The sequence below is a fragment of the Crassostrea angulata genome, chromosome 9, assembly GCF_025612915.1.
Source record: "Crassostrea angulata isolate pt1a10 chromosome 9, ASM2561291v2, whole genome shotgun sequence".
Classification (NCBI taxonomy): domain Eukaryota; kingdom Metazoa; phylum Mollusca; class Bivalvia; order Ostreida; family Ostreidae; genus Magallana; species Magallana angulata.
Genome location: NC_069119.1, coordinates 21,305,900 through 21,333,740, shown reverse-complemented (window position 1 = coordinate 21,333,740; position 27,841 = coordinate 21,305,900). Strand labels below are relative to the sequence as shown.

General features: G+C 34.5%; 1 protein-coding gene across 1 annotated transcript; it reads right to left on the bottom strand.

The window, feature by feature from the left end:
• Positions 1-1,300: 1,300 nt before the first annotated feature.
• On the bottom strand, positions 1,301-27,382 carry LOC128162979 (E3 ubiquitin-protein ligase ubr3-like). The gene is made up of 36 exons (XM_052826429.1): positions 27,116-27,382; positions 26,703-26,916; positions 25,960-26,099; positions 23,857-24,003; positions 23,495-23,602; positions 22,486-22,619; positions 21,926-22,154; positions 21,079-21,392; positions 20,512-20,604; positions 20,265-20,420; positions 19,969-20,097; positions 19,540-19,592; positions 19,169-19,308; positions 18,702-18,847; positions 18,449-18,518; positions 16,861-16,957; positions 16,405-16,552; positions 16,069-16,167; positions 15,743-15,929; positions 14,800-15,256; positions 14,192-14,286; positions 13,867-14,031; positions 13,451-13,584; positions 13,035-13,145; positions 12,369-12,563; positions 11,717-11,850; positions 11,293-11,372; positions 10,923-11,031; positions 10,641-10,738; positions 9,893-10,011; positions 9,322-9,423; positions 9,052-9,177; positions 8,516-8,704; positions 4,708-4,917; positions 4,344-4,483; positions 1,301-4,057 (listed from the first exon to the last, which is right to left on the bottom strand). The coding sequence occupies exons 1-36, from the start codon at positions 27,342-27,344 to the stop codon at positions 3,940-3,942; spliced, it is 5,415 nt and encodes a 1,804-aa protein (XP_052682389.1). The 5' UTR covers positions 27,345-27,382; the 3' UTR covers positions 1,301-3,939.
• Positions 27,383-27,841: the final 459 nt, after the last annotated feature.

Below are 27,841 nucleotides of genomic sequence, written 5' to 3'. Positions count from 1 at the left end.
TTTGTACTGCATATTAAGTCAAGTACCCGAAATTGTATGGTTTAAGGGGAAACTGGACGATACCCTTTGATTATTTTCATCAAGGTACGAATAATAACTTATTGGGCTAAACTTTTACTGGCACATGATTGTAAGCTTACGCATATAATGTATCGCTATTTTTATAAATGTTTTTCTGAGGGTTCGTGCACCCATGGTTGAAATATGTTAGAGATATTCTTAACTCATGTGGTCTTTTCTTATGTCTGGATTAATCAAATTTTTTCTAGTATCAACTGGCTAAAATCTATTGTTAAAGAGACGCTCATAAATCAGTTTTTACAAGATTGGTTCAGAATGTAGAAAATGCACCCAAATGTTTGAATTACAGAATCTTTAAGAAAAGCTTTGGACAAGAAATTTATCTTTAAAAAACTTCCAAATGATTCATATTTACAACATGTAGAACCTGTAATCATATATTACCAATTGTAACTGGAAGATGGAATAACATAGAAAGATGTCATAGAATTTGTTCTTTATGTAATAAAAACACTTTGGGTGATGAATACTACTATGTTATGGAATGCCAGGCATTTTCTTTATTCCGCAACAAATTAATTCAAGAAAAAATACTCAACAAATATTATCACTAATAAATTTGGGAACCTTATAAATACCAATTTCATTGATTCATTGACAAAATTATCCATATTTGTTAGAAAAATATTAGCTCGATTTATTTAACTCTGTACTCTTCCTAGCTTGTCCCTGTATTTGTACATTTGTAAATATTCCTGTTTTTTGTACCTCATGTACCACTGATATGGTTTGAGCGAAATAAACATTCATTCATTCACCAGCGGAGTACAGGTATAATAAGACCACTTCACAATTCACAAATAAATTACTTTGATAAATTACTATATCGATTTTCAGATCATATGACATAAACATATACAAGTTGAAATTGAGCAATTTCTCCCATTCGGTAAGCACCAAGGAAACTGGGTATCTGCACTGGCTCAGACTGTAAGCTCAAACGCTTTACAACGGAGAGAAAAAGCTTCAAAAGTTTGTTGTCGTCTGAGACAACTGCCACAACCATGAAATGTTCTAGGTACAATATATAACCTTGCTGAATAATATGTCATCATTTACAAAGAATTTTAACATATTCATTAACGATATCTATTTTTGATTACATCAATTTAGTGGTGCTTGAGAAAACTGTTAATTTTTATTTAAGTGCCCTACCCGTGACTTTCAGTTGTTGGTTTAATGATCTACAATGAAGGTATCAAAATAAATATTAACACACTTTAAGTTTCCTCCTCTTTACTTTTCAACACACAACAAAAGCTGGATTAAGTGCAATCCATAATAACAGTAAAACATGGCAAAGAATATGTAATAAAAAAAAACAAATGTTAAAAACAAAAGTTTACATTCCTAATAACAATATGATGCTCATCTACAAACAATGAGCAGTAAAAAATGAATGACATTTGTCAAGGATTTTTTTGAATAAAAAAATGCATTTTAGACAAAATAAAATTAATAACTCCATAATAGTTCACTTTTCTTTGAAAATTATTGAAGCCATATAACGGTACCACTGATAATCATTATTACATTGTACATGTACCTTTCTTCAATATTTCACATTTTACACAATCAAATTTATATTTTTCACAAATGCCTTTTCTCAAAAGTTTGTGAAATATCACGTATAAGACTTCAAAATTGAATAAATTTGGAAAGCCTTAGACTATATTCTAGTCATATTCTCCAGAAACAAAATACTCAGTATCCCTATGAAGTATATGGCATATTCTGTATGTACAGGCCTATTATAATAACCTTATTTTCATTTATAAGTTTTTTTTAAACATTGATTATAACCCCTTTATCAGTTTACTTTAAAATATTTGCTGTACTTATTTTAACTTTAAACTACTGGCAAATTAAAGAAAATTTGACCCTATTGAGTTTTGAGCATAATTTACCATAGTTTTGCTTTTTATTACCTGATTTGATTTAAACATATTTTATTGTAATAAATCGTTAAGAATGGATTGGGCACAAGTTATAAGAACTTTGAAATTTTGCCCTCTCCCTACAAGTTTTCTTAGCTCATTTGGAATATTGAAATCATACTTTAAAAAATATGAATAAAATCATGATGGCAGTCAATTTACAATTCACTCTGATATCTAGTATTTTTTACTAAGTATGACTTTAGAGCTCACCATACTGACTGGTCAAAATCTGAGTCAACATTCCTTTGCATTAATTAATTAATGGTCAGATTTAATGATTTCAGAAAAAAACAGTTAGTGGATAAAAACAATTCAGAAGCATGATTAACAACTTTCTTCTTTAACCAGCATACAAAATAGTTTAATAACAATACCCACACTTAATATGACCACTGGTCTTTGACCTCACATAAAGGTCATGTCAAACTCTTACATCATAAGCTGACTTTATGCCAAGTATGAGCCTCTGATATTTCTTCTCATATAAGTTCTTGAATAGATAGTAAAGTTGTGTGAACTGTTGAGTGGAAAGACTGACAGGGATAGACAGAAATATCCCCTCCTAAATTTGTACATTCATTAGTCTCAGTGAAATATCATGTCACAAATTCTTTGAAAACAGTCTATAAACTATTAAACAACTGCATAGAAAAGAAAAGTTGTAAATCCTAACCCTAACCATCTTTTTTGAAAATCCTTGCAAACAATCATTGTCAAGTAGCCAAGGGTGGACACCAGTGATGAGTAAAAAACGTTATCACCTGTAGGTATATAACAACAATGGACATCTTTTAATTTTCTCCGACCCTCAGTCTCAGAGTATTTTTTTTCCATCATAAAAACGTTATTTATCCTTCAAACTTTAACGTTATATAAATGAAATAAAAAGAAATTTATTTATGGTATCTATACATTTTACAAAGTTATTGCAAATTTTCCCCGATGGATATTTAAACAATAAAATGCTTTCTTAAGTGATTCATGTGGGACATGAGGGTAACAACTCGCTAAAATGGGTTATGTAAAAAAATTTCTGCAATGATCGCTACCTTCATTATCCACATGAATCCTCAAAGAAAGCGTTTTATTCTTTATATGTACATCTTTCTTTTAACAAATTAAGAAATTGATTGTAAAAATTAAGTAAAATTAACTAAATTACTAAACAGGGTGTGTAGAATTCAGTCTGGCTGTTTTTATATAGGGCTGTGAATTAACTATCAGCTTTCATAAAAAATAGAGGGAATCATACTCGGGAGATGTAAATATAATGGAATAAATATACAAGTTGAGATCAAATTTAAAAACAAAAGGTTATGTCGTTTCATCAGTGGATCGATCTCCTTTACCTACATGTAATAGTTCTCTGTGTAACCACTAAGCCAAGTTTCTCATTGAATAACTGAACATAATATTAACACAAGAAAACTAATTAAATTTGTCTATATAAAAGACAGATTTATGGTACAAATAAAAAAAAAATCTGGATATTTAGATTTATCGAAGATGGTTGAGGATCGGAGATTAATAAATCGTGAAGATGTTTAAGAGATCTTAGATAGATGGACATGGTGATTTCAACATGCCTCCTTCCCCAACCCCACAAAAAAAATGTTTGAAAAGGTGAGGGTTATCGTCATAGAAGAAATAACAGAAAATAACCCTAGCCTTTCCATTATCATTTTGAGCATTCTTCACTTTGTCAAGTTATCCATCACAGATAATATCATGATCTACAAATGTCAAACAAGTTAACTTGTCTGTTATGCTGACACATGGATTCCTCTGACCAATCAGATAAATAGAAAGACAATATTGAGTTTGATGTGCATGACCAGTGATCTAAACATCAACAAGCAGGGAATTATAAAAACACTCCTGATTGGCTGAACTGAGCTAAGTCCTGTGCTGTGATTGGTTAGAGCCTGTCCTGGTGCCATATCCAGCGCTGACAGCTGCGGTCAAAGCTGTGGGTCAGCCACTGGTGCTGTAGCAGGCGGTACCTCTCCTTGCTCAGGTACAGCGGCTTCCCTCTCCTGTACAACCACAAACAGTGGAGTTAGACTCATTGGGAGAATAATTGCCCTCACAAGGGAGCAGCAAATTTCTGACTGGATGGCTCTTTTTATGTTAACAAGTCCATAAAACAGAGATAAACTCTTCAGTAGTAGCCAAAGAAAATCTCATTAATGTATATACAAATGTATTAAATAAACTATATATCGGTAATAACAAAGATTCAAATTTCTTTGTTAAGGTGGGTCCCTACTTTGGGAGTAGTTTTATTATTCAAATAAATGTCAAAGGTCAAGGACAACTCACTTGAGGTCACGGTCTTCTTCTCCATGATCGTCCAGATAGACAGAGCCCCAGAGCGTGGCCCGGGGTCCACGTATAACCACCACTATGGTGGAGTTGATCAACAGGTACATGCTTGTTCCAGCTCCACACTGAATGGAATGCTACAAAATCAGATTTCAGGTCTCTAAATCAAAAGGTATTCCTATTCTTTATCATAGATTTGAATAGATAAAACATTCATTTTGTATCTCACCAACAAAATATAGTTTTTTAATGAATATCTTGTGTTGCCGAATTCGATTGAGTAAAAAAAAATGGCACTCCACAAAATTCCCAACCCTTCTCCCACAGTTTTTTAATGACATTCAGTGGATAGGTGACTTACATGAACACACTCAGAGACCCCTTGCTGGGTACAACAGTTCTGGCGGAAGCAGGTGTAGTTGGCACACACCAGACAGATGGCCGGGTCGTTGGGAACCTCTCCACAGGTGACACAGGTGCGCTGACTGTAGGACTGGAAGATCTGGTAGTACTGGTTGGGCAACTCTATCAGGCTCGGGGCTGACCATGTGTTAGTGGACATTAACAGGGACTGAAGAACACCAAAATGTACAGGTGTCACACATCATCATCATATACAACAACGTAATGTACAGGTGTTATCATAATATACAACGATGTAATGTACAGGTGTTATCATGATATACAACACAGTAATGTACAGGTGATATAAAACACCGTTATGTACAGGTATTATACATTTTAATACCATACATCATAATGAAAAGATCATCATCATCATGATACATAACATCATAATGTACAAGTGTTAAACATTATCAAAATATATAACATCATGAGATACATAATATCTTTATATACAACATCATTAGGTACGGGTGTTCCACAACATTATAAGGTTTATGACTAAAACATTACAAGTACAGGTATGAGAGCATCAAAAGGTATCCATAATAAGTAACATTATATGGTTTAAGTTTCAAAACATTATAAAAGAATGTGACCATTAATTTACCAAAATATACACAGACATCATTTAAGGGGAAGTCTACCGCTTTTTAACTCTGTCTCCCACCTACAGTTTTTATTTCATAATCTACCACATTTATTAAAATCTGTTTTGTTGTTTTGATAGACAGCCATTTTGGAAGCCATTGTGGTCAGAAAATCTCATCAGGTTTATAAATTAGCACATGACTTGAATCAGGGGCACACAAACGCTTGTTTATGGCTGATGATGATAAAATTTCAAGCATGTGTTTTACAAAGAACAATGAAATAAGCCATTTCCAACGATTACATTTGATAACAAGGGCACCGCTAAGCGGAGCATCCCCTAGCGACATGAATTATTGTGTGGGGGGATGCATTATTTAGGAACAAGATATCTGTGAGCCAATGCTCACTAGTGATACCCCTGCTCTGATGTGAATATGCAAAATAAGCAAAGTCGACATTTAACAGAAAGCTGGCATCCGATTGGTACAGAAATATATCCCACAATATAGCATGCCTAAACAAACACTGTGTAAAAATTTCAAGCATCTGCGATAAACAGTTGCTGAGAAATCTTTGAGGAAAATTTGTTAGAAAATTTTGGCTAAAATAAACAAAGTACTCATTTAACAGGAAGTTGACGTCCGATTGGTACAAAAATATATCCCACGATACAGCATGCCTAAACAAACACTGTGTAAAAATTTCAAGCATCTGCGATAAATAGCTGCTGAGGAATCTTTGACGGAAATTTGTTTGAAAATTTTGGCTAAAAATAAACAAAGTAATCATTTCACAGGAAGTTTGACGTCCGATTGATTCAAAAATATATCCCACAATATGGCATGCCTATACAAATAGTGTGTTAAAATTTCAAGCATCTGCGATAAATAGTTGCTGAGAAATCTTTGACGGAAATTGTTTGAAAATTTTGGCTAAAAATAAACAAAGTCGTCATTTAACAGGAAGTTGACGCCGATTGGTACAAAAATATATCCCACGATATGGCATGCCTATACAAATATTGTGTATAAATTTCAAGCATCTGCAATAAATATTTGCTGAGAAATCTTTGACGAAAATTTGTTTGAAAATTTTGGTTAAAAAATAAGCAAAGTCGTCATTTAACAGGAAGTTGACGTCTGATTGGTACAAAAATATATCCCACAATATGGCATGCCTATACAAATACTGTGTAAAAATTTCAAGCATCTGCAATAAACAGTTGCTGAGAATTCTTTGACGAAAATTTGTTTGAAAATTTTGGTTAAAAAATAAGCAAAGTCGTCATTTAACAGGAAGTTGGCGTCCGATTGGTACAAAAATATATCCCACGATATGGCATGCCTTAACAAACACTGTGTTAAAATTTCAAGCATCTGCGATAAATAGTTGCTGAGATAAATGTGACAGAAATTTTTGTTACGGACGGACAGACAGACGGACGGACAGACAGACAGACAGACGGACGGACAGACAGACACACAAGGGTAAAACAGTATACCCCCTCTCCTTCGGAGCGGGGGTATAATTATGTTATGTAAATGTAATTGAGGAGACCAAATTGTACTTACCCTCCATTACTACAAAAAGTTTTTTTTTACCTGTACTTAAATCCAAAGAATATCAAGTTGTTGATTTGAACTGCTTACTTTCACTTTAGTTTCACAGTAGTGAAGCGGAAGTACAAATTGTGTTATTTTAACGATATATTTAAAAGTATTCAACTAATCGACTTGAAAATTAAAAGGGTTTGTCATTTTACCATGCCAATAAGTGTACGAAGTTTGAAAAATGTCCGTGCAAGGGTTTTCTTTAAATGTTGCTTCCAAGCATACTTGCCAACCTCCAACATGTGAAAATCTGGTCATGACCAGATTTGGAAAGTAAAAAATCTGGTCATCGCGCCTAACGACATTCACGACATATTTACCATGCGTTTCATAGGTACATACAATAGAAATATGTGTTAAAACTTATGTGTAATACTTTATTGCAAAGAAGCTTTTAACTAACAGTTGCTGATTTTGAATTTTGAAAAGTGATCTGACACAGAAAAAGGTAGGTTGTGTTCGGCAAAAAAAAATGCAAAAAGAGTGTCTGCTACAATAACCTTGCTTTTGAACTCTGTAAATGATGGCATGAAAGTTGTAAGTGACTTGGAAGACTTTTGTGTATTAAAAAGCATTCTATACACGACTTAGCGTTTTTGAATGTTTAGGCAGATCATTTTGGGCACAAAATCCAATATTCAAATGTGCTTTACACAGAACACAAAAGCCTCTTTTTGTACTCGATTACTTTGTTTTACCTAACGGAATTCATTTTCCCAGATATGTTGATAGGTACAAAAATATCGTTTTCTTTTTGTTGGTTTTGATTCCGCTGGCCCCGATGAAGACCTTTTCTTATTGGAAGCCATCACACTTAGTGATTTAAACCTTCGCTTAGTCAAAACAACTCACGATAATAATTACACTTAATGTGTCTGTTACAGCCATCGGCATTGTTTACATGTACATAAAGCTCAGCTTGGGTTCCTAACTGGAAGTCAAATGCGCAACGTAATTTACGAACCAAACCCGGAAATCGGGAGATTTTCGGGTTGTTCAACAAAAATCGGGTGAAAAGCATGACCCGCCGGGTCATAAAAGATAATCGGGTGAAGGGTTGAAAAATCGGGTGTGACCCGACGAAATCGGGTGAGTTGGCAAGAATGCTTCCAAGCTGAAGAAAATACACATACATACACACACACGCACAGCAGCGATGCTATATCCCCTTCGCAACAAGTTGCACGAGGGGATAAAAAACATGTTGATAACATTGCCAAGGAAAAGGATGCTTTATTATTCCATTTGTGTCTTTAATGATGGAAAATGTCTTTTAAAGTAAACTTGACTTACATTTAATTGCAACACTTTATGATTTGTAATAAGCATGTCAACATTGTTTTTCATATTAAAAAGAATATACGATTTACTACTACCAGTAGTTCTTACTTCTCTTTTGTTAAAGTTTGGCAAATTAACCTATTTTTACTAAAAATGGAAATTGTTCAAATTTCTGCACAAGATTTTTTTCCTCTAAAGAAGCTTAATCAATTTGATATGCAAATTCATAAGACTGGCGGTTAACATGTACATGTATTTCATTAGTCAGAGGGCCGTTACCTTGAAGTCAACCGGCTCCTGATTGGCTGCGTTGGCCAGGTCGGTGCACCAGGCGCGGGTCAGGTTGAGGGGTTCCTCTGTAGTCCAGCAGACCCTTGCTGAGCAGGTGTTTTGTCCATCACTGGTAGCGGGCTGGGTCCCCAGGATCCTCAGGTAAGTACACAGGTGTAAAAACTCACAGTCTGAAGACTATAACACACAGCAATAAACAATCATGACATACTGTACACAGCATTTTGTCTCTTGAGAGTTGCAATAACTTAAGGCAATAAAGAATTAAAATCTTGATTCTCCAGCCTATTTTGTCCACAAAAAGAATGTTGGTAGGGGTGTTTTTTTTTTATCTTATTAAAAACTACAAGGATTTTTTACTTCATTTCTGATAACTCAAAACTTTAAATCAATGCAAAGGAGGAACCTTCAAAGTTACACTGTCAATTGTGTCAGTCTTTATTCAAACTAAACGATATTGATAAATCTTTATTTAAAGCTTTAAGGCTAAGAGAATAATTTTTATAAGCGTAAAGGTAGCCTACCATTTGACTGGGAAATTCCACATTAAATAGGTGATATTTGAGCAGTGCCGCCACACGCAGAAATGGCAGGAAAATGTCCTGAATGGCCATGTCTACACTCTGTGGAGACCAGACACTCTGGCAGATCTGAAAATCACATATCAAACAAAACTCGGAGCCAAATTACTAGATTTCAATGGCACTTAAAGGAAAGGTCAGTTTTACAACAAATTAAAAATAAAGTCTACTTAGCACAGATGTAAGCAGCAAGGGAAATCATAGGAAACTCACAGCTGGGATGTCCTTGTCCATGTCAATGTCATCGTAAACTCGACTCAGCTGTAGCCGCGTGATCACATGACTCATCATTCCTTCCAGAGTTGTCAGCTGTGACTATAAGAAAAGGTGAGTAACAGTTCAAGAAACAATTCAGCCATTGTAACACAAAAAGTACTGGAATATCTGTAACCTTATTTCCAAGGCTTCAAGTTAAGAATGATATCAGAGATTGATTGTTGTCTTGAACTTGTGGATTCCATGCTTAACCAATTAAAAAAAAATAGTGTTGGGGTATTTCTAAAAACCTTTTAAGATCCTGTGGGCCCCTAGTTCCTTACCAATCCAAAAGCCACTATGACTCAACTCTTTAGAAACAGCTGTTCTGATATTCTGATAAGTTTTTGCTCACATATTGACTAACACTTAATTTCAACAGAATCCACAGCTGATGGAAAATTCAAGAAATAAGTTGTGTCTGTAAATGTTAAGGTGCTCCAGTACCAATACATGTACTAAGTACCATCAATACTGTAAGCATCATTACCAAGTGGGATCTACATATTTACAGTGAATCAGTACATACATGTCTTCCTTTCTTCCTCCAAGCTTCCCTCTCCTCCGATGTAAACGTACAACTGGTTGCTGCAATGGCTTTGATATACACCACGTTGTACAGAACTTGTAGCACACATTCAAAATGCTCTGGAAGAAAAAAAATCATTCTTGAAATTAAATATTAAAAACAAAGACCATAAAAAAATTCAATAATTTACATGCATACCAAATAGATAATCATGATCAGAATAATCAATAGAATACGATAAGGACATGGATACACATGTAGCATGAGCACAAATGTGGGAATCCCCTTTACAAATTCAGTACACATATAAAAAATATTATATTTATGGATAAAGCAAAGTACACCATTAGTAATGGCAAGATTTAAACAGAACTGTCCAGACCTAACCCCTCCCAATGGGACTCCTTTGGATTGGTGCCAAATCGATGATAATTTTAACCAATCATGATTCTAAAACTTTGTTTGGGGGTGGGGGGGGGGTATTAATGGGAATATATGTAATTCAATTTTTTTAATTTTCAAAATGGAGTTCTTTCCCTTTTAAATATAGAGATGCAATAAAGCCACAGGGAAAAATTTATTATGTTGGATGCCTGAGGAAATAAACGTTTTTTGGGGGTCTAAAATCTCATCAATTGTTTGAATCGTTGGAACATCAACTCAAATGAGAGTATTAATAATTTTAAATATCTAAATGCTCATTTTGTTTCATTAACATTTAAATATTCTTATTGAATGCATGCACTACCTTTCTCCATGGTAGAAGGCAGTGTTAATAAGATCTGAATCAGCAGAGACACAGGGTCTTTCAACAAAAGAGGGACATCTTTATGGTAAAGTGACACACTGAAAACAACAAAAATTTAATCAATAAACCAGGAGAGGGATTATACAAACTATGCCTGTTTTATAATCCTTATTTATATAAATATATTCAAATAAATAATTAATCAATTGCATAACTTCTCTAAATGAAATTAAAGATAAGGAGATCTCCTTTATTAGATGTAATTCCCTTGCATGTATTTACCTGTCTGTCTGCACAGAACAACAAAGTCCAGTCATGTGTGACCAGAGGTCCGTGTAGGGCTTCGTGGTCAGGATTTTACTGTGCATACTCAGTACATGGTACAAAGGCACTGAAATACAAAATCACAATGAAACTCAGTTGATATTGCAGGCATGTTACCATACACCAACATCGTCTGCCAGAATTTTTGTGATGTTTGCCAGTACAAGTACTTCTTGTCAATGATTAGAATTATTTGTTGCCATAAACAAAGTTTGACACTTTCAATTATTTTTTATTTAAAAATATATCATAAACATTGGATTACAATATATTATTTATATAAGAGTGCCTGACCATTAACGGTGAGTCAAACCGTAGGTGTACTTACAGAAGCAGCGCTTCCCTGACTGAGAGGAGGATTTCGTCAACATGTTCCCTCTGTTAACCAACTCCATTTCTAGATTTGTTCTACAAGTACACAAACTTTTTAAACTTTATGTACATGTACATGGATTTACATTAAAAAAAATTATATATCATTTAGATTGTTTCCTAGAGATTGAATTGATCTGTAATCAAATGATTATAATTTAAACATAAATGACCTCTTTAATTCACTAAAGGGACAATCACTTCACACTACAGTACTGAAAAACCTACTGAAAAAGGAAGTCCTACAGACTTATAATTAAAATTCTAATGACAAAGATTCCACTTCTTTTTTTAATTTATATACAGAATTACATAAACTGTTTACTAAAGGCTTTACGTCTGTTCATCATGATTCAGAAGAGAGAAGTAGAGAGGTGTACCTTGCCACAGAACAGACAAACAGCAGAACGCTCTCGGAGGTCTGGGAGCTGGTGTAGGTCTTGAATTTCCCGTACGTGGCATTCGTTAGGTCCTCCATCACACTGCCCATCACCTTTGTCAGGTTCGGAGATCTCTAGAAAATAAAGACCAAGATCTATTGAGAATTAGGATTGGATTTCAAAAAATGGTCATTCATTCACCGAAATTGCTGCACATGAGTAAAACCCCGAGTAAAAAAATCATCAAGAAAAATGACTGAAATAATTTGTTTATGCAGTAAAAGTACCTTGATTTGACAAAATAATTTTATTTGGGAAAATGAAGTCATAAAGAACTGGTCATCATGATACATGATGTTATTATATGACAATTACTTTATTTGGTTAAATCAGGATCATGTTCATTTGCTTAAACTTCAAAAACCTTCATAAAGAGACAGTTTGTGAAAAGTTTGGTGGGAATTGATCTTTTGGCTCTGAAGAAGTTAAAAAATGTGAAAAGCTTCCAGACAAAAGACAGACAAATGAACACATTTACAGATACATGGTCACACAGATACAGTATACTCTTTGATAAAAAAAAAACCTCACTTCAGCCTTCAACTTCAACAAATAATAAAAAGAATTGTCCCGGCCCAAAACTTGTACATACAGGAGTAATAGGCCTGGAGACCATCATATCTGCTACATCTTTGATAAGCTGCTTGGGATCAGAAGACAACGGTCTCTTAATAGTAAACTGGTCCTCCTCTGGAGGGATAGGAATCACAGAGTTTGCCAGCTGCCGACAGAGGGGGCACCAGTACTCCCCTTTATTGACAGCCAAGTTCCCGGTCATCTCCTGTGTCTGTAGCAACAAACATAAACTCAGCTCAATTTCATGTCCCAATGTTCCAAGGAAACTTAGCATGTAGTGCTGTAGACCACCTTTTATTTTTGTAAAAACTATTTGGGACATTTGGGAGTACTCCTTACTTTTGGAATATTTGTTGTATATACACGTATTATATTTTAAAAATTCACATATGACTGCCAAAACAGTGACAGGTATATGTTGATAGGCAGAATCATAGAAACAAGAGAAAAGGGACATTCATAGAAAAATTTAGTAATATGTTTACTTTCTTTGTTTGAAATCTAATAAAGTGTCCATTATAAGCATTTTAACCTATTAGAAGCTAATATATAACTTAAAATGGTCTTCTAGAAATATTTTTTTTCAAAATCTTTTAAAATTACATGTAAAAAAATTATATTAAAAGTGGCCATTAAAAAGTGGCCCAATCTATAACAAGTCTACAATTGCTTTTGAACCTACCCTGAGAGACAGCAGGTAGGAGCTGTGACAGTCCAGGTGTAAATAGTGACCACAGGTGTGCACGACCACACCTCCCTCCCAGCCAATGTTAACAGACAGTTGACAGGAGCTCTGTAAAGCACAATGTTCAATATCATTATATAATTCATCTCAATTCTTAAAATCAAGTTCACATACATGTACATTTCACTGGGTAACTTAAAATACCTACTGGTATCTACTTTTTTCTTTTCAATTTATCTAAAAAAAATTCATTACACTAAACCTTAATAAGATAAAAAAAACTTTTACTGGAATAATTGACCAAAATTTCCTAGACAGAATTGTCAAAAAAGACAGTTTTTGTCAAACATGTACATGTTTTTTGGAAAGAGTGCTGTATTATGAAATAAATTGAGATATTTTTTCATTGTTACCTCTTCAAAGTGTTCAAACATGGTCTTGAGCTGCTGCCTCTGTACGGAGGCACACGAGACGTGGGGGTAGACCTTCTGGTCCTTCTTCAGGGGCAGGCTGATCACATCGTTCTCCTGGAGTCTGTGTCCCAACACTGCAGACACAACAACAAACACTCAACACTGGCATTTAATAACATGTTTTAGTTCATATGTCAAATAAACATTGAATTGTTTAGCTCAAGAAATTTTTGACATGGTTGAAGTTAAGACTTAAACAACTGGCTGTAGAAAATGTGTCCTAACTAATTCACAGCAAGGAATTTAACCCCTATTCATAATTACAATGCATACTTTAAGATGTAAAATAATAGATTTGGTGTTATTTGCCATTGGCTAGTTGCACTGTTGAGTCACCAGGTTAAAAGAGAACATACCACTGCTGGGCTGTAGCAGCACCACCAGACCCATTGTTTTGTCTGCGGTGGAGGCAGAGGTGGTGCCACAGATAACACAGTCATACTCCTGGGCCTGGACACTTCCGCTTACTTCCTGTGGAATCTCCGTGGCAGACAAATCACTAATTATGTCATTCTCATCATCTTAAAAAATACACAAAAATATTAAGTCTCTATTCGAAAAAATTAATATTCTTATTTTTCTGACATGACGATACTTGACACATGACAATGTATGAAGGTACACTGACATACACATGACACTGTATGAAGGTTCACTTTATTGAGTGTAACTGCCACATACCAGAAGCCGCTTGGGGATTTTGCTGCATGAAAGCCTTCTGCTTGTTAGCAAACTTGTTCATCAACTTCTGCTGTCTCTCCCGAGCTTTACGTCGCCTGTTCATAATGATCAAATCAATTTTAAGGTTAGTTAAGCGGTGACTGCATTTTAAAACTTTGATTGATTTATTTAATGCAGTTATTTTAATTACTGTCATTCATATGAAAAGGATGTGTTACATGTAGCTATTTATGATTCAATAAACATTACCTAAATCACTGTAGATGAAAGAAACATCAAAATTGATATGCATTGAAAAGGCTTCTTTCCTCTCATTAACATGAAATTTTCAGCTTTTATAGACACACAAAAATGCAATAAACAATGTTAAAAAACAATGTTTTTCTATATTTAGAATAAATATTATCAACATACTCTGTTAGACATTTGTTTTAAGCATCAATAAAAAATCACTGGTATTATACATTGTACATACTAGAACTTTGTAAAGCAATATATTTCTAAAAACATTGTAATAAATATTACCATACCCCAGTCCACTTTATTGTTTTGTCAAAATTCCAAATTGAATTTTTCATTCAATATATTAACAGCAAAATTAAACTGACCTTTCCTCATCTTTTGCTGTGTCTCGCTTTTTTCCTGCCCCTGACACTTCCTTTGGATTAAGAGAAGTGTAAACATCCTCTATAGCACGTGCACAGTCCGTGCTACTTCTAGACATTTTATCCAAAAGTTTACACACAAAAAACGGACCATCCCCTATCACAGAATCACTAATCTGTCGCTTTGACTGCGATAATGGAACATATGAACACGATTGTCCCATCAACTTGGCATGAATTTTGATCAACATACTGATGATGCATTCGTTGATTGGGACACACAGTTTCTGAGCATTCTCAGTGGAGACACCTCTATTTTCGTATTTTGGCACAGAGTCAGACTTGGCCGCCGTTTGGTGAGATTTCTGGGCGACCCGGTGATGGTGACTTGAGACAGGGACGGGAACCAGTCCAGTGGGTAGTGCCCCGGAGTGGGCTGCCGTGATAGGACCAGCTGTGTCTACAATAAATACAAAAAATATTAAAGACATTAAAACACATTGCATACACTTGTCAACTGTCGTACTGATGTAACTGTCAAATCCAAAAACATTATATTTTTTGTTGAGCTTTTATCCTCCCTTTTTGTATACTGGGAAAAATTCACTTCATTCCCCCTCACTTACAGTGGGCAATTTGAAAAACAGAGCTGATTGAAAATTGCATATTATTTCTCCTTAAGCAAACTAAAAATAGGGAAAATCTTTCACAACTAGACAAAAATGACAAAGGAGAAGAACCCTTATAAGGAAGTTCAGTGATATATATAGTGATACGTATACATGTACTTTATATGAACCAAACGAACATAAACTTTTTAATCAATTTCTTATTTCACTTCATAACAGTTTGTAGGCTAAATACATTTCTTTCTTTAAAATTCTCATTGAATATGATTAATTTTAATTTTATTCTCAGCCTACATCTTGGTGTTGACAATACTGACTCATCATGGCGCTGGGGGCCATCTGGAACATCTCCTCCAGACTAGATAGTGAGGTGGGGAGGAAGTCCTCGACCATCACCGGGATCAGCACCTCCCTCACCACCTCCCGGACATTTTGGTGGATGCTGGTGCCACAGAACCAGTCGTGGTAGTCCACGTCTGTCACACTCCCACAGAACGACTTAAACTGAAAGTCAGGATTAAAAATGAAAGTACTAAATAAAATAAACTGAAGACATAGAAATATAATTGTTTAAAATCGAAAGGAAGAAAAAGACGACAAGGTTCCATTATAAAGCGGTTGGTGACTCTGGTTGAGTTGTTACCTTTCTGCAAGTATCAGGAGATGGCAAGGTCATTGCAAGGTCAAGAAGATGCACGGTGTTGTACAGAACACTGTCCGGAATGCTGGATTCTTTCATAAACTGATCCAAACAAATCATTGAAATAATCATCATTATTGTCATCATGTGACTTAATATTCTCTTGTCTGAAGGTTAATTTAACATTCAAATTACTTGTATTATTTTTGTCTCTCATACCTATCTAAATCTTTCATTTCATAGTGAAAGTGCCTAAGATTAATGAACAGTTCAAATTCTTTTCTCTTAAAAAGTACATATATTCAGAGTAATGTAAACAGATACATGAACAACACACACCTTATAGAGGACTGTGAACAGGAATGCATGCATAGTTTTACAGTGTAGAAGTCGATGCAGATCTTTGTACGCCCCAGAGATCTTCCCTGGGGGTCGGAACGGGGGCCAGGGTGGAGTCTTGGACTTGTATTTTCCAGACTGTCTTATACTGTAATATATCAATAAATGGATAATGCAACAACGATAAAATAAATCCAAAATAAAGAAAGAAAGTGCTGACACACAATTTACAAGAAGTACCTTTTACATATTAAAACAATTGAAAAAGATAAGCTTATTCAAAAATTCACATTAAAAATTTCAAATCTTCTGTACTCATCTTTTACACTGTATATCTTTTATCCTTACACTTACTTTTAAAGTCCCTTTTAAACATGATTTGATAATGGCACTGAATAATATACACAAAAAGACGTAAGTGTGTTATACTGATGAGTGCTGGACCGCGGAACTTACTGTTCTGTGTATCTGTCTAGGGCTGTCTGGATGTCCTTCTTGTACAAAGCTCGAAGTGATACATGGACAGGATCAAACTCTCTTTCCCAAACGAACCCTGGCAAAAATATCCAATGTATCAGATACTAACCAGAATTACTCAGAAAACAAACTATTAACACTAAGTGTTCTGTGTACATTCTCTGATCTTTTACCGTAATCCGGTGAATATAATACGCACTTTTTTCCCAGCATTTTTTACCTTCAGAAAGGGGTGCGTATTATACATCCCTATAGGATTTGGGCATATTTTTTCCTAGCTGAAGCACGGGGTATCATACTGCCGTATTACCTATGCTGTTCACAGACAGAACCGATACCCCGCTATACATCGTAATATTCCTTCATTATCACGTATATATTACTATGTAACCCCTTTAGGAAATCATTGTTATAGCATGTAATTAAAGAAAATGTACACTTTAAGTCTGTTAATAAATAAACTGTTTCAAAATGGCCTTTAAAAATTAATTTGAACTGCCTATTCTTTATCTCCGTGTACGCCGCCATTACAGCTGTTATTAATAGAATGCGGACTTGGATGGTCACGTGCTATTTGACGCCGATCTTACACATCATTTGGCTCATTTTTAACCATTTTCATTTAATGCTAATTAATTTATTGCAAATAATTATGAATATAAATGATTCTATAACCTATTCCGTTAATTGAAGCCATTGAAACAGTTGTGGTTCCCCACCGCTAACGATTGACACCTTGGGTATCTCAGACACCCCCTTAGGCTATGTGTACTATACACAACACAACTATTTGTGCATATATTTTATTATGTTCCAGGCCTCTAATTGATCACTTTGATCGGAGTCATTTAAGAATTTAATTACATGTAGGTCCGTTATCTCCATACCTGTACATCGTCCGTTTTTCACTTCACAGGGATTGTAATGACTAAACAATTATATCACGCTTGTTAAAAGTAGTTGATTTTATTTACGGTAGAATATTTAATACTAGGTCTATTAAAAACATTGATTACGAAATACAGATATTACCGCGATGTATTAGTTACAATAAATCCATATCTAAGAAAATATTGTGTTTTTCTTATTTCCGGTAGCGTATTCCCGCGATGAAGTTGAGCGTGCATACAAAGTAAAACTGCTTTGTTGATACTCAGGATTACCGTTTGGTCAATTTTTTTGATGCGTATTATACATCCCAACAAGCTTTTTTTCACCATTTTCAGGCCCAAAGTGGGGGGTGCGTATTGTACACTACTGCGTATTATATTCACCGGATTACGGTAATTGACTTACAACAGAATTGGAATGTAAATATATCAAATTTTTAAATGCATTGATTTTTTAATAAAAATCACACTGTCAGAGAATACATCTCCTTTCCCAGAACAAATCTTGTTTTCAATGAAAAAGAGTGACCATAAATACATGTATATCATTTGACCAACTCTTAGCTTTAAGCATGGCTTTATGAATTCTAACTGATTTTTTTAGTTTAAAAAACTTGTAGGCTCTCTATATTTACTAGATCTTTACCCAAAGAGAAGCTAAAGTCCAGAGTACGCACCTTTGGGTGTATAGGTTCCCTGCTGTAGACCTCCACTGGATTCCAAATTTGGAGCTTTATAATCGGCAATCTAAAATGAAAAAATTCAGAATAAATCTCAAAAACACAAAAGCTTCAGTCTGCATTTTTACATTTTACAAGCATTCAGAGGAGCTCATTCATTGTTTTTCATTACATTAAACACATTATTTCATTTGTAATTTCCAAAACAAATTTCCCGCAGAAAGCCTCTTAGTCCCTTGAAGACACTTACCTCTGACAGTGTTGGCTCAAACAGCTCCTTCTGTCCTGTGATGCCCGATCTCTCAGGCATGGAGTCCATGATCTGACTGTAAGGCTTGTCCCCAAAACACAAGATAGTGGCCATCTCAAAACGGGTCAACTCCTTGTCACCAATGCCTGAAAACAGCAGCAACAACAAAATAATGTACATCTTGACTAATTACATTAGTACTTAGACAAAGTTAACTTTTAAATATGCTCGTTAAATGTTAAATCAGTATGTAGTATCTGCTACATTTCAGGTACCTTAGCTGACAAAAAACCTTCAACATTCCCCAACACCCCCAAAAGTAAAGGTCTTACTGTTTTTCAAAATGCAAAAAAAAAATGTATTATCCAATTAAATTTTTTTTTTTAATTTTTGTGTCAAATTCTCTGATTTGAAAAACTAATGTTTCCATATAGGCTGATAAATCTCTATTCAGAGTAGCGTCTTACCCAGGTAGGTTCTGACACCCAGCAGAGTCGTGAAGAGCTGAAGAACAGCATCCACCATTGCTATCTGCTGCTCGGGCTCTAACTTGAAACTTGTGTTGATCGGAGTAGACCCATATGTTAGCCAGTTCTCCACATGGAACCTATCAAAATTTATAGCATTCATCATTACATGCATCAGTCAACTGATTGTTGTCCATTCAAAGATGAAAAAGAGATATTGTCAACTAAAACCAAACAATAAAAAAAGTTTATAAACATAGTTTAAAATTCTCATAAAAATGCCATCTCACATAGTGTACAAGCATTCTGAATTATGCAATTTTAAATCTTGAAATATAAAAAATTATTCAATTGTTAAGACAGTTCCTTACCTCTCCAATACTGTTTTCACAAAGTAATCTGGATCAAATTTACAGGCACATAGCTGAAAAAGTCAAATGATTAACACAATAATTAATATACTCCAAGGTCCATTAACTCTCTGTCACTTTCTGTTTCAAGGAAAAATTATTATATTAACCAAAGCATAAGGATAAAATTAAATAAAATTCATGTGTCTTGCTTCCCTAACATAATGTCTACTGCCCATCTTTTTTCTTGAATGCTTATTTCAACAAAAATTGATAATCTATACATGTATTTCTTGGATAAGGCTTTCCAAAAAGTTTATTCGATATTTTTAAAAGATGGTTTTCGAACTAATAATCTGATATAGCAAATAAAATTAATTTGATATCATACGGGGCCCACTGTTTTATTGTGCAGGTACCAGCATTCTCTTTGTGAGATAAAGCCCTTACCTGCATCAAGTAAAGGTCTGCGTCCCCCATGGAGTAGCAGAAATGACACTGAATATAGGTCATGGCCTGCCCTTTGATCTGAATTCCATTCCGGACCCACATGGAGGTGTAAATCTCTGCTAAACAAACCTACAAACACAGGAGAAAATCTGATAAATGTAGTGCTTTAATGTAGAAACATATTAACATGATGCGCTTGTTTATCACAAATACACAAATATAACCTGGCCAAGTTGTCCTTGTCAGAAAAAACAAATACCTATTAACTGTATATCAATGTATATTCTAGATTTTACCTGTATTTGTAAAAGATGTGTAAAGGTCATCTTCAACATTTTGTCTGTCAGTGGAAGGTCATCTAAGGTCATAGAATGATAGGTGATCCCTGTCTCTATAAAGGTTGCTAGGTAACGGTGGAGAGGAAGGTGGAAGGTCAACTGATATGCGTTTGGCTGAAATCAAATGAACAATTCCATAAATAATCAGCTTTATCAAAGACCGTAAGTATATATGTATTTGTAGACCAGTACACCTGTAACCCACCTTTGTGGACTCCTTACAGTTGATGGCATCAAACCAGTCCTGGAGAGCATCGGTGCACACTTTAATCATATTCAGAACATGTTCTTTACTGTCCTATAAACAAACATACCAAAGGTGACAATCAAATCTGCAGAGGTTTACCTTCTTTAAGGTACACCTAAGACCCTAAAAGAGGCATTATCTTCAGAACTTAGGAAGATGGCTTTATGGACATTATAACTATGAATGTATCCCCTTTCAGTAATAATGATACATGTGTCGAAGAGATCATAAATTTCATAATTTAGATATTGAGCTTCATGAACATCAGCCATGTATTAAGGGTTCTGTCTTAACATCTCTAAGACTAGAGAGAATATTGTAATATTCAATATATTTCCACTGTATTGATACATTAGCTTCAACATAGGACCTGAACCCATACACCAGGGATAACAAAGTCCACAATCAGGTAAAGGACATCATAACCATTTTATTTTTCTCAACACTGAACCAGTGTCCATCTGAAGCTACAATATTGCTTTACTAAAAAAAAATTGATATTGTTTTAATTTATAGGAAACTTACAGGAGTTTTACAGTGTGACAAAAGAGACCACATTGGGGCAGAAGCTATCTCGAGTTCAGCAGAAAAGGCAGCATAATAGGTCTCCGACTCAAACTCGACATGTTGGCTGAGCTCACGGTGATTGAGATTCATTCCCTGGAAATAGGAGAGGAGATCCAGCCACATGACCACCAGTTTACTGTCGGACAGGAACTTGTGCGCCACCTTCTTGTGGGCCAGCAGATTGATGAAGTCACTGACAATGGGCCAGTAGATGTGCTCCTTCATTATATCGTTGGTACAGTCTACCACCATGTGGAAGTTCAAGCGAAAGTCTGAAAACACAAGTTGTGACTATAATTCTTGTAATTTTAGGCTAACTTTGTGAAGTACAAAAATCAGGATATCATCTCATCCTAAATCTCTATTCACAAGAAAACCAACTTACACCTAAATTATTGGTTGAACAGTATAAAACAATCCGAAATCTTTAAAGGTACACGTATGCTCAGAAACTGGCTATATATAATATATACATGTATATGGAAATTTCCACAACATGGTGTTTTACACTAAGGCCACAAAAATCAAATCCAGATTTAGGACCCCATTTGTTGTTTTTTTTTTAAATTGGCCCAAGAACCAAGTATTTAAATTATTATGACCTAAATATGCAAGAATAGAGTACATGTATTTCTATTACATTGTATTACATTACCCCTTGTACTGACTAATCAACATATCATTTCTTACAGAAACTTATTTGTAATAAAGATTTTTGCCCTACAATTGCACTTTTTCAACATGCTGAATTATGCAAATACACAAGTTGTTTTACATTACGAGTGAAGTTTTCTGTAAGACTCACCCTCTAGTGAACTCTCCAGTAGAGTATTCTCTATCATGTGGGTGAGGCTGATGATCAGTGTGTACAGAAGGTTGTATTCCTGTACCATCTGACACGCCAGCCCCTCATTGCTGAACAACTGGACACTGATGTGCACCACCCGATTCCCGATTTCTGTCCGCTTCAGACCTTTGACTAGTACAAGAGATATCCGGCTGTAGTGCTTCACAAAGGCTTTAGTAAAGGCCTCCTGAAAAACAGAAAGGTGTTCATCAATGCTGTATTTCAAAATGAGGCATAATCCCTGGGTTTAGAATATACCTGGTACTAAGGAATCTAACAATTGAAAATTTCAGCAGAATGCTATGGTTTTGATTTTCTCTCTGTCATATCATTTTTATCATTTTAAACCACTGCATGTCAACATAATTCATAACACAAAAGAAGTAAATGAAGCCTTCATTGCAGAATAAGTCATCCAACCCACTTTTGCATTAGAGTTTCACAATACCATGTAAAGGAATATAGAAATTGGTTAACAGTTTTTAAATATTTGATTGTTGTTTTAATATAAATCTTGCCTTATAATGTTCATCTGGCAGCAGACTTAGTAGCAGGGTGACTAATTTCTCAGGAAACTCGTACTTAACCATCCAGAAGACAAGCTCATCCAACAAACAGCTGTGATGTAGTTCCTGTGACAGGCCGGGCAAATCTGAAACCAAGTTGAAACATTTTAACTGTTACAAAAGTAAATGTTACACTGTACACAAGGTAAATATTACACTGTAAACAAGTGGAATGTTACACTGTACATAAGAGTAAATGTTACACTGCATGTTCACAAAGTATATATTACATATTACTCTGGACATACACAACATTTACTATTAAAGTGTAAACAAGATTTAATGTTACACTATATATACACAAGAGTAATTATTGTACTGTAAACAAGATGAAATGTTACACTGTACTTTAAATAAGTGTTACAATGTATAAAAGAGTGAAAGTTACAATATATAGTAACATTTGTATGTTCAAAAGAGTAAATATTTTGCTGTAAACAATAGCATTAATACACTGTAAACAAGAGTATATAATATTATGTAAACTTGAAAAAAATGTAACACTGTAAAATGAATTTCTTAACGTTTTTGATTTTATACATTACTGAAATTCTAATTCTATTCTTAGTAATCTCACCATGCACGAGTGACTTGCCACTTAGTATAAATAGTTTTTCAGGTGTCTGAATTTGGTCATTGCGACGTTCGCTATAAGATTGTTAAGAGTTAATAGTATCCCTTCCCTACCAGCCTATACACTGTACTGCATAATACAAATGTATGTTTATAATTATGTTTATACCTTCATGTCATGTAAAAGTTTTGTTTTGTCATATATGTAATGTAATTAAATATGATGGTGTTATGAACACATCAAACCTAACTCACTTTAATTTATTGTTGTTTATTAAATTAGACAAGAAAAGATTTATTTTTGGAGGGGTGAAACGACGGAGAAAATAAACAGAAGTAAAACGTTACAAATGATTAATCACTTTTTTTCAAGATAATATATACTTACTGTCAAAATCCTCGAATCCCTTAGGAACACTGAGACTGTTGAGTTCCACTAGGTAGTTCTTCTGACTCTCCACAAAGTAACTGTTGGAGTAGTCAGGAAGTTCTTCCACTAAAAAATCAGCATACAATGCATATTATTCAAAACTGAATCATATTCCTCTATTCATATTCATAATATATGATATTCATCATATCATCTAAAACTTTTTCTCATGAATGAATGAAATTTAAGCTTTTATTATATCATTATAACAGAGATTATAAAAGAAGAATAAAAATTGAAGAAAAACTGTGAACCAATTATCCCAAATTTACTCAAGTTTCCCCAAACACATCTTTTAATCCAAGCGAATTCCCCGTTACCTTCTGTTAAATATTTATACATGGTGGTGTTGGTCAATGCCAAACCCATAACTCTCCGCATGGCTGCACCCATGTCACTGAGACTGTGCATGAAGGACAGGAAATGCTCCGCGTCATTCATGGCCAGACTAAATGTATCACGGTAAGCTGCAAAGTACACAAACACCTTAGCACATGTTACATTGTAAAACTAGGTGATATCTATATAACTATGTTCTGAAAACAGTAGCCTCATACATGTTAACCCGATCACTTTACGTGGAATTCTACAGTTTTTACTCCGTCTCCCACCTACCGCTTCTATTTGAAAATCTATTACTCTTATCAAAATCCATTTGTTGTTTAATTTGATTGTTTTGGAGTCTTGTCAGGTTTAAAGTTAGCGCATGACTTAAATCAAGGGCATACATATGCTTTTTGAAGTCTAATGATTGATAAGATTTCAAGTATGTGTTTTACATGTTTTTTTAACATTGTATACGTGTAAGAAGTCAATTTCAATGATTATATTAGTTAAAAAACCAGGGATTGACATTAACGGTTGCCCGATTGCCCGGGGCAAGTAAAATCTCTATTCGGGCAAGTGAAACTCTGGGTAGGCTTGTCCGATCGGGTAACTAAAATTTCTGATTAGAAGTACGTCTTTTGTTTAGGTTACAAATAATTTTTATCATAAAATCAACACCCTTTCCGAATTGGAACTCTTCAGTCTTCTGTTACCTTAGCGTTTAACTTTAGGTAAGTCATTCCATATGACATTCTTGTTACATTGATTTACAGATCGCGCGAATATATATTCATGTGCTCAATGACAGTTCTTCTTCGTATTACGGTATGTGCTGTCACGATAAAGAGCCAAACCATGTGCATGTTACGATATTCTGAATGCATTTGTTGTACAATTTAATTATTTCACAAACACGTGTTTTGATAGAAACGGAGATAGTTTGGTTTTATTAAATGTCATGGCATCGTAGTCTTCTCTTTTTAAATACTTTGGGGGGAAACAAAATGAAAGTAAATCAAAAGAATCAAAAGATTCTACTGAAAATTAAAAAAAATACGAACTTAAAAGAAAACGGGGATTTGTTGATTCTTGGAAATCTGAAACTGATTTTTCTTCTTACTGAATTTGGACAACCAAGTTTAAGATTCGGGCATGTCAAAATTTGAGTTCACTTGCCCAAAGGGCAAGTGAATTTAACAGTTAATGTCTATCCTTGAAAACATGTCGATATCCTCACCAAGGAAAAAGGAATTCATGCAGCTTTAAATTAAAGCCACATGTGGAATAGCAAAGTTTAACAATGACTGAATACTAGTATGTCTTTTTGACTAGTTTTTAATATTTATTAAATTTTGGCAACTAAACCTATTTTAACTGAATAATGGATATTAAATAAAATCTCTGCACACAAAGATTTTTTCCTCCAAAAAAGCTGAATCAATTTGATATGCAAACTCATGAGACTGCATGACCAACTTTACTTTTTTCTTCTTCTTGTTTTTTGGGGGTTTTTTTTTTGCATGTGTAGATATTGTTATTAATAAAGTTTTTATTTAATAGATATCCTTAATTATTAATCAGACTTCTTACTAATCAGAGACCTTATCTACATAATTATGTACATGCTTTTAAATCTAAAAGAAAAAGATCCTGTGCAATGCTTCCTGTTTTAGGTTTAAAATCCTACCTCTTTTTCACTACTGGAGGTTAACATGTATGGTAGCCTATTCAAAATACAATTAATTATGTTGAAAAGACTTTAACCCCTTTCAAATCATTTTTCCTGTATTCTAATTCTTTAGGAAATTTAAACGTAGTATCAGCCTTTCAACCTTGAACTATAACATAAATTTAGAACAATGAATCTTCATACTGGAAATTTTTCAGTGCATGTATATGAAATGAGAAAAGATATTAAGTGGGCATCAAATAATTATCAAAATAAATAATATATCACTATTATATATTATGGATATAAATGTTCTATATTGTAATGATACATGGGTTTTCTTTACATTCACAGAGATTAAGAATAAATTCTTTGCTTCTTGGCCTGTTCAAAATTTAATTAGTATATTGCATGTTAAGGTACCCACCCATTGGTTTACAATTGTCCCTGAAGTGGTGAATCAGTCTTAAGATAACCCGTGGCATCAGGGCCTCTGCAATGGCCAGTAAGTCTGTCGGGGGCGTCATATTCAGGTTCTTCCTATCAGGACCGTGACGGGAACAGAATCTAAAACAGTTTAAGATACAATAGCAAACTACAAATCTGTCAAAAGTTTACAAGTGTTATTACTGTGAATATAGAATAATCAAAAGGGATTAAATGAGACAATTTTTCTGTTGTTTAGACATGTATTTTCAGCTATGGATACTCATGTCACATTACAACACATACATGCATTGCAATATTTGTCACTACAAAAGTTATATAAACGGAGAAATTCACAAGAACGAAAACAGATTTCTTACAGAGATTTATAATGGAAAATGTTTACATCTTTTCTCCATTCGGAAGTCACTTGGAATGTCGCGCACACTTTTGTCTTTAGATGTTATCACCTGGGTGCTTTCATGCATGTCTATTGCAATGCAAACTCCCAGTAGACTTAAATTTTATTTGAAGCCATGTATTGAAACCTGATAAGCTAGAGGGGCGTTTCAAAAGAGTAATCTTGGGATTTTTTAATGAACATTGTTTAAACCCTGTGGTATTTATAAATATTGAATAATTTAAGAAAATGTGCTGCATGATAAATACCTTGGGACTGACTCTATAGCATACAATATTTCTATAAACCTACTGTAACACATAGATTAAAGAAGGTTTATTTACCCAGACTTATTAAGAACGTTAATGTCCCCGCAATCACAAGCACCTCCTGCCTGACTGCGAAACATGTTGAAATCATGACCTTCATGATTCCCTGAATGAAAACACTCATAACAGAGTGACATGCACGGAGATATTCCACAGGTCCTGCAGCGATAGGCTACAAAGTTCTTTGTCCACACCAGACCACATGTAACTGCATTATCATACTGCTTTACTGTGTAAAAACAAGAGAGGAAATTACAGCATTGGACCTTTAATTTTATTACATGGTATTTCAAAATAAAATACATTTCAAAAGGACACATTGCAGTGAATTCATAAGCAAATATATTTAAGACATACATAAATTATGTTTCTTTGTGCTGTCTAATGAGTTAATGTTAATGAGTCTAGTTTGCATGTTTTGAGCGCACCTGCTGCTGAGAACTCGTCAAAAGTTGCCCCACCAGCGACGATCCAGCGACACCAATCTATCGTATCAACGTCCTCGATTGACTTGCGCCTTGGATCAAACAGGTAGTCTAGAAATTCTTTAAATGCTTTCGGAGAACCATTTCGTCTTGACCATTCTCCTTTAAACAAGCTTGCAACACTACGCTTCCCTCGTTTTAGAAGAGCTGTCACTTCGCTCGGTGCAGCCATGTTGATGTTTCCATGGTAGAATTATGGGATATGCTTACTTCCGCTGAGCAGGTGTCCCTTTAAATTCGCCTCATGTTTCTTTTTAAACCTATATAGACAGTATAAGTGTCTTATGGCAAATGATTTAACATTGTTTAATGTCTCCCGTTTTCTCTATTTTGCGATTTTAAAATAAAAACATTTATATATATCCACCTTTATTTTTACCAAGTGGACGATCACTGTCAGTTATATATAGGCCTCTTAGGGAAATTATAAGTCAAACACATAAGTTACAGTTTGTTTAAACAATTCAGAAAATGTGTAGGCCTAATAAGATTTACCCATATTGTAGTAGAGGGTTCCGTGCCATCTTATTGATCTATCATATTTTTTGTTGTTGTAAAATTAACAAATGCATTAAATTCATCATTTCATGAGGGTTTAGGTCGCAATTCTCGTACGTTCTCCAATATTTATAACAATTAAGGCGTCGCTCAAATAAAAATTCTTAGAAT